The 8,404-nt window shown below is 41.8% G+C and overlaps 1 protein-coding gene across 1 annotated transcript in view; it reads left to right on the top strand.

Moving 5' to 3' along the window:
- The window catches only part of HERC1 (HECT and RLD domain containing E3 ubiquitin protein ligase family member 1), an 81,129-nt gene extending 74,322 nt beyond the window's left edge, over positions 1–6,807 (top strand). Inside the window, exons 72-80 of the mRNA XM_010134766.1 lie at positions 1–58; positions 344–513; positions 860–1,029; positions 1,210–1,375; positions 2,677–2,753; positions 3,180–3,432; positions 3,666–3,818; positions 4,761–5,066; positions 6,146–6,807. The exon at positions 1–58 is cut by the window's left edge and continues 1 nt beyond it. Coding sequence (XP_010133068.1) covers positions 1–58; positions 344–513; positions 860–1,029; positions 1,210–1,375; positions 2,677–2,753; positions 3,180–3,432; positions 3,666–3,818; positions 4,761–5,066; positions 6,146–6,331 — 1,539 coding nt within the window. The 3' untranslated portion in view covers positions 6,332–6,807. The remainder of the gene's footprint in view (positions 59–343; positions 514–859; positions 1,030–1,209; positions 1,376–2,676; positions 2,754–3,179; positions 3,433–3,665; positions 3,819–4,760; positions 5,067–6,145) is intronic.
- Positions 6,808–8,404: the final 1,597 nt, after the last annotated feature.

Here is an 8,404-nt window from a genome sequence, read left to right as displayed (position 1 = left end):
GCAGGACGGTGCCACAGCGCTGCCTGGACTGCTCCGCCTGTTCCACCACGAGCTCCCGGTAAAGAACTGAGATTGGTTGTGTGGTCATTAGATGTAGTCTTTGTGCTTCCTGGGGGAGGAGTGCAACAAAAACTTCTGAACATTTGGGACAGAAATTGTTTTCTTTGATATCCATGCGGGTTCTCAGCTTATCTTAGTCTCTTAGCTTTGCTGCTCTCGTGGTTTAACCCCAGCAGGCAGCTAAGTGCCACATAAGCTACTGCAAAGAAAATCAACTCCCTCCCAGGCGAAAGCAGTACGGCTACCCGTGATGAAATAACGCTTTTTTCTCTTTCTGTGGTAGGTGTTTCAGTGCCTTTACAGCTTGGTTTGCCTGATGCCATTCCACCACAGTATGGGGCACTGAAAGAAGTGAGCATTCATACAGTGAGAGCAAGGCTTAGACTGCTTTACCATTTTTCTGACCTCATGTACTCTTCATGGAGATTACTTAACCTCAGTCCCAATAACCAGGTAACATTCCCTTTGGAGAAAAAAAACAAACCAAAACAGTTTAGCTGTGTTGTGTTATGCCACATCGCTAGAGAGTTTCTTACCAGATCATGGTGGATCCATGGATCCTAGTAATAGGTTCTGCAGGTGTTTTGGAAGTGATGTTAGATATTTTCACTTACGCTAACTTTGACGTGGCAGTGTTTCCATTTCCAAAAGCAGCCTAGCCTCAGAGCTAAAACCAAAAAGGGCCAACCTGTTTGTGAAACATCCAAGTGTTAATGTTTACTGTGAAGGCTTTTATTCTGTGAAGAGTGGAATTAATACCCTTTAGTAAAGTGTTTATTCTCATACCGCTTTATTGCAGAACAGTACATCTCATTACAATGCTGGAACATGGGGAATAGTTCAAGGACAGCTAAGGCCCTTGCTAGCACCACGAGTATACACGCTCCCCATGGTACGCTCTATAGGAAAAACTATGGTTCAGGGGAAGAACTATGGGCCACAGATTACTGTGAAGAGGATATCAACGAGGTCAGTATTGTTTTCCAGGGATTGTATTAGACCTCAAGCCGGTACTGCTATTGATACCTTTTCCATAACGCTGGCATACTGAGATCTCTCTGCACAGCTTTCCTAATCGAGTGACGTCAGTAGCCTTTACGTGTTTATGAGTTACATTGTATGGCTGTGTCTTTATTTTCTTTTTGAAAGAGGACGGAAATGCAAGCCCATTTTTGTGCAGATAGCAAGACAAGTGGTAAAGCTGAATGCATCAGACCTTCGCCTCCCTTCTCGTGCCTGGAAAGTGAAACTGGTTGGAGAAGGAGCCGATGATGCAGGCGGAGTGTTTGATGACACGATTACAGAAATGTGTCAGGTATGAAAAGTCTATTAGTTTGAAATGCCAGGGTAGAGGTCTAGTTCTCTCTGGTGTCTTCTAAGATTTTTCAAATTTCCTTTTTGCAGCATAGCAAATTCTTGTTCTTGAACCACAACACTAGAGCTCTCTGCTTAGAGATGTCTCTGCAGATAAAGAAATCATCCTGGGCTGTGGCAAGGAGATGCCACAAATCCACACTGTAACTAGAGTTATAGTAGGCCCCTTGAAATTCTGATAGTCCCTACGTATTATGGGAACGTTTTGCATCCCCCCCATTCTGTCCACCAATACCTTCTATAAGAGAAGTTGTGCTGTATTCCGTGATTATAGTACATTCCACACGTACAGTGCAGGGAGGTGTTTCTCACATACCCGAAGGTATGTGTCACCTCTGGGATTCAGTGCTGGAAAGGAGATCAGTAGCAAAGCACACATGTCTGTCTGTCTGTCTGTAACCAGGATGTCATTGCTGTTGTCAGCATAGCTGTCTCTTGAGATTCCTCTGGAAACCGAAGGCTTCAGACTGCCAGGACTAAGATAAAGCTGGTCAATATTAATGTGTACTGCTTAGAGTTTTAAAGATGTGTCTCAGCCCTGCGACACAATTAGGATTGTAGCCAGGAGAAGAATTCAAGGCAATGCTGGCTGGAGAAGTTTTGTTGCTCCTTAATCTTCCAGGAGCCTCAAAACCCGACGAATGGGGATTAGTGAGGGTAATGAGTATATCTGCTTAGTCTGGGACAGGGCAATGGCAGGGCAGCTGGCACTGGAGTTACGGTTAGGATACAGGAGGAAGAATATGAAGAACTCCATTTATTAATGGAATTTTTCAGGCCTGTAAAATTAGAGGAGGGTTAATTCAGGTAAGGACTTGAGGTTTTTGTTTTGGTTTCATTCCTAGACAGTTTACATTAAATGTGAGGTGCGGTGAGTGTTCAGAACAGAACTTACTCAAAAATTGCTAAATTTTTGGTTCTTGAAAAAGCTGTACCAGTAGGGTGTATAGCTTACGGCTTCTGATTATTTCTGAAACAGGTACCAGAAATGTATCGCAGAGCAGTCACAGTAAAATAACCATTATAGCCTGACGTAAGGGCAGGTCTTGAAATAAACACGGGTTTATTATTAAAAATCATCCCTGCCACGTTTACTTTCTTTTAAATGTTTCGTGTTAATTTGCAGTCGGTACTCATGGCTGTAGAGGAGTATAGCTGTCCCGTGAAGCTACAGTGCCCTAACGTTTCTGTAATAGGTTTGTTATCTCTGTGTGTAAAAAGGCTTTGTTGTTGATTTTTAAGGAACTGGAAACGGGAATAGTAGACCTGCTTATTCCTTCCCCAAATGCTACAGCTGAAGTAGGCTACAATAGGGATAGGTAAGTTGTCCAGTATTTGCTTTTATTGCAGAAGTTAGTGGGTGAAAGTTAGAATCTTTTATTAACTGTTTTCTACCAAACAATGAGGCTTCGTAATTGTTTCTAGTATATTTTTTCCTTTGGATTGTGATGTTGCTTTATTGTGGAGGGGAGGGCATGGTTTTAATGTGAACTTGCTGGATTGCTGAGGTCAGAATTCAGAGTAACACCAAGAATGCCAGGCTTTGTGGTCAGGATTAGTTCTGCCTATCTCAGCCTCCATTATTTTAACAGCTAAAGGTAACAGGAAAGTGTTGATTTGGACACCCCTTGCTGATAATCGTGTTGACAGTTACTATGCTGTGCTTAGGAATGTTTTGTCTTTTACTTCTAATGAAGTAGCATAGAAATTAGACGAGCACTTTCACTGATTCTTTGTTCTTTCAGGTTTCTCTTTAACCCTTCAGCATGTTTAGATGAACATCTGATGCAGTTTAAGTTCTTGGGCATTCTCATGGGTGTAGCTATTCGTACAAAAAAGCCATTAGATCTTCATTTGGCTCCAATGGTCTGGAAGCAACTTTGTTGTATCCCACTCATCTTGGAGGATTTGGAGGAGGTAGATCTGCTCTATGTGCAGACCCTCAACAGCATTCTTCACATTGAAGACAGTGGGATTACTGAAGAAAATTTCCATGAGGTGAGCCACGAAAGTCGGAGCTTCTAAGTTAATTCTGAAAGCGGTTGCTCTGTCAGATCGACTTTAACTTCGGTGTTTATATAATTAAATGTCTCTGTTGTGGGGATAACAAGCACCTCATGTGCATTTGGGAATAGTTTGTGATCGTTTAGTTCCAGGTGATTAATAGTAAAATATGAACCTTAGATCACTGTGACTTACACTGAACTTGCTTTTCCCATTTTGCATAACAGATGATTCCTTTAGATTCTTTTGTTGGCCAAAGTGCTGATGGTAAAATGGTTCCCATAATCCCTGGAGGGAACAGTATCCCACTTACCTTTTCAAACAGGAAAGAGTATGTGGAAAGGGCAATTGAGTACAGACTCCATGAAATGGACCGTCAGGTAAGAATCTTGTTGTGCCCCATCCCCATTGTTAACGCACAGAGTGGCTTTGATTCATGCAGGTTTCTGTTACAGTTTACTAGGGAATGGGAAAAGCCTGGCTTTCTGCATCTCGCCTGGGTGCCCATGACTTCTCCCTGCACTCCCACAAATGTTTGGGGGTTTTGTTTTTAATTAGTCCTATTTTTCTTAGTTGACGAAAGAGCATTAGAAATCAGAACTTGTCTTTCATTAGAGTAGCCCTGCTTGAGAGAATAACCTTCAACTGTGCATGCTGTGACTGGAGACATTATAGCAACGGAGAGGCTAGCTAAAGTCAGTACTAGTGACGAAAGCTTAACTTAAAACTATTTCTGTTCGCTTTAGCACAGAAACTACAAGTGTTTCATGGTATGTTTTGAGCAGTGTTAATTGCCTATTTGCATACTGATGGGTATTCACCATTTGCTTGGTGAGGCTTGTGAAAGCAGTATGCTAATGACACGCTAGGAAAATTCCTTTTTCTCAAGAGAGATGCATGCGTGATACTATCTGCATTAGAAAAGTAACTTTCTTATCATGGGTACCAAACCGTAAGTCTTCTAGAACAAGTACGGACTTTGTTCCAGCTCAGGTGAATAGTATTTACCCACATTTTTGGCTTAGCCATCATCATTTGTGCTGCTAACTTCAGCTTTTTCAAGTTCTTCTGTTTTATATCAGAACACGTTCTAATGTGCAATTACAATTCAAAGTGCCTGTAATATTCTGCAGGATTTTAAGAGAGGATCCGGCCCTTACTGGGGAAGTGCGTGTGAGAGGTTGTATAGGGCAGATGTTCTGTAATTCTCTCTCTTTATCCCATTTCTCAGCTGATATGTCACTTTTGCATTTGGATGGTACAGTAAGCCGCAGAGGTAAGACAATTGCCCTTCAAATGTCTCCTCTTTTTTTGGACAATAGGTGGCTGCTGTGCGAGAAGGAATGTCTTGGATTGTTCCAGTTCCTTTATTGTCTCTTCTGACTGCCAAGCAGTTGGAGCAAATGGTCTGTGGGATGCCAGAAATATCAGTTGAAGTTCTGAAGAAAGTTGTGCGATACAGGGAAGTCGATGAGCAGCACCAGCTAGTACAGTGGTTCTGGCACACCCTTGAAGAATTTTCAAATGAGGAGAGAGTCCTTTTCATGAGGTTTGTGTCAGGAAGATCTCGATTGCCAGCCAACACAGCTGATATCTCTCAGCGATTCCAAATAATGAAGGTTGATAGGGTAAGAGCCTGTTTTCGTTCTTGGGGGGGGTTGAGGTTTTTTATTTCCTGTCTAGTGTAAGCTGTTCTTTGGCACAAAGAGACAGATTTCCGTAATTGTAAATTTACAGAGAAGGTATGGGACGGGATATGCTCTGAGCTATTAAAACCAAAGATTTTCATTGTGTGGAAGGACATACATTGCATGAATTGCATCTTAATTCGTTGAGTGCATTTACTGTAGTTACACGACTGGAGGTCAAGACAAGTTTTTGCTCAAGAAACAAACCTTCCTGTGTTATAATTTGTCCACAGCCATTTTCTGTTCCAATCCCTTTTTTCTTTTGATAATTTTTGCTCTTTAAAAAAGAAGTTTTAAATCTGTGTAAATGGCAACGTATGACCAGTGGTGAACTCTAACATCTGAAAACCACTGTAGTGAGTTACAGTATGTGCCTCGACTGCACCACCCAAGGAGACCTTCCACTGTGCTCTTTGCAGCCGGTCTTGCCTGTCCCGCATTGGCCTTTTCAGCCATCAGCGCTTGCAGTAAGCGTGGGGAAAGCCCTTCCCAAATCTTCGTCTGCGAAGCCAAGCCATGACTTTATGTACAGGATTGCAACCATTTGGCATTACTTTTGGGGTTTTGTGCAGTGAAAGCACATTCTCTGTGAACTCCAGGAATCAAAAACTTGGCAAAAATCTAAGATAACAGTGGTTTGCCTGTCATCTTCGGTTAGATGTACCTCAAACTGCCTCGTGTTCAGGCACGCTAGGGTACGTAATTTGAATGTTGCTTGGTATCTTCCAGCGAGCTGCTAAGCAGTAGTGCGATCAGCTCTTCAAATAGTTGGATTTCATGAGTGGGTTGAATTATTTACAGAGCAGGTGGTACAGCGGGAGTTTTGCCCATACTTATGGATGGGTGGTGTGAACGTGGGTGACCAGTCGGCTTCTTAAAAGGAATTTTGAGATAGATAGAATGTGAAAGTGCTGAATGACGAGGCAAAGAAGGGAGAGAGCAATGAAATATGGCTATGTTGCATTTTTTTATCTCCTTTCACAGTTTAACAGTGTCCCACCTTTTATCCATTTCCACAGCCTTACGACAGCTTGCCTACCTCACAGACTTGTTTCTTTCAACTGAGGCTCCCACCTTACTCCAGTCAACTAATCATGGCAGAGCGTTTGCGCTATGCAATCAATAATTGCAGGTCTATAGATATGGACAATTATATGCTCTCACGGAATGTGGACAATGCAGAGGGCTCAGACACAGATTACTAACATTCTGTGAACAAAATCATCTTCCTTTTACTACACAGAGTGCCCTAAGTCCAGTTCATTGTTGACATGATTTTACAGTAACCATAGATGTTTTAGGAGCATAAAACCAGATGTTAATAGACAGTGGCCACATTTTAGTTACTCTAAATGTAACAAAAAAATTAGATGTTTTTATTTTTTTGTGATTGTAAAAAAGAAAAAAAAGGAAAATGAAAACAAAAAAGTAAAATCAGTAAGTTTTTTTTCTCCTTTTTTTGTCACTTTTGATAAGTTTGCATGGAGACATTTTGGTGCATTTTTGTTGGGAATAGTACATTTGTAAGCCCTCCCAGTGAACATGGAGAGTTGTACATTGTGTATAATTGTTCATTAGCAAGGACAGTTTTACATGAATATTCACATATTTATTTTGTTTTAATTTGAATTGCCTGTGCAGGGTTCCTTATGCAGAGAAAAATAAAGCAAATTCAAGAATCGGTTGCTTGTATGCATTTGTGAACTGTGATTGGTTTACTCAGCCTTCATACTTTTTTATCTTTTTGTCTCAGGAATTATAGAATTACAGTGTTCAGACAGGGCGTGACATTTGAAGCATCTTAAAATGTTTAACTTCAACGAATGTGATGTGTAGTACTGTGCTCTGCATTCTTAATGTCTTTGAGGTACTGGCTTTTTCAGGTATACCACTATTTATTCCTCGTACTTCAATACAAGTTAACGTTGTACTTGCTTCCTTTGTGATTTTCATTTAAACATTTTTCTTCTCCAGAGTAGTGGTTGTTTTCAGTAATAACCTAGTGCCACCTTGACTCAGAAACCTTTAAATCTTTTGTCAAAAAAAAAAAATCCTTTTCAATATACAGGTTGATGTAGCTGCTTCCTAATCAGGGTACGAAAAAAAACGATATTAAAGTGCCGGGGCAGCAGTCAAGGCTATGGTTTTTATACGCATCCTTAGTGTACAGCTGTTGTCACGTGTTTGGTCTGATTCCGTTGCAGCTGTAATTGTATTATGATCAGCAGGTTGTGGTTTCCACCCTAGCGTTCATATTGGGTTAGGACACTAATGTTTGGTACAAAGAAACTTCTGTTCTATGTCGTAGGGAAGTCCTGAAGAATAGGTAATTCCCCAGTGCCTCCATCAAAAACATGACTTGTGTCAAGCCACAAATGCTGCTTGCTGTTCAGGAGCTGGATTTCCCTGCGCTGAGGAAAAGGGTAGCGTCTGTCTCCAGACGAGTCACTGCTGCTCTGCCCTGATCGCCCCCCACCCCTCATTCTCACTGAACTCCTCGGGAAGGATGCGGTGGGGCCTGAGGGCTAGCGAGAACATCAGTTAACTTAATCCCACCTGAGTCTGGAGAAGAGGGTAAAGCTTCCAGTTGTTTGCCCTCATGCGATTGTTGTACGTTAGCAGGGATGGATAGAGCAACTTCCTGGTTGTCCGAGCCCGAACTGCTGTATCGCTGCCAGCTCATAGTGGTCAAAGGCCTGACTTGATAAGCTGTAAGAATTTATAGAGGCGGGTTTTATCTGGAGAAGTTCTTTCGGTTAGGGTTGGTTGTTGGCTCATGAAAAAGGCAAAAGGTTCTTTGACCAAGAACCAGACTGCAACATCAAACATCTAGAGGGGGACTTTCAGCAGTCTGGGCGGGAGGAGGGATTCTGAAATCACGCAGACTTCGTTTCCTGCCTCGTTACGTATTAAGGTTCCAAACTGGACTGTGATTTTGGTGTTCCATCACTGTGGTGTGGGGGAGTGTATTCACATCTTGGTCTAAATTTATAGGGCAATACGTAAGAAATGCAAGGTTGTAAATGAAAGAGGAAACTGCTGTATAAAGTCCTGTATTGATGCCTGCTGCATTTCTGTGTCTGAATTAGTGCTACCAATTTGTCGGTCCGTTTCAATCAAGCACAGAAAATAACAGAACTGTGCCTTAAAATTAGTTTGGACTAGGACTATGGAGTTGGATAATGAGGGTCTTTTTAGAGGCACTTTGTGGTGAAGTGAAAGAGGGTGTTGATACTGGTGAATATTGGTGTCGATTAGAGGCTTGTGCTTGATTGCTT

Source organism: Buceros rhinoceros, unplaced genomic scaffold (genome assembly GCF_000710305.1).
Source record: "Buceros rhinoceros silvestris isolate BGI_N320 unplaced genomic scaffold, ASM71030v1 scaffold27414, whole genome shotgun sequence".
Classification (NCBI taxonomy): domain Eukaryota; kingdom Metazoa; phylum Chordata; class Aves; order Bucerotiformes; family Bucerotidae; genus Buceros; species Buceros rhinoceros.
Note: the sequence above shows the minus strand (reverse complement) of the source record. Positions and strands in the feature narration are given on the sequence as shown.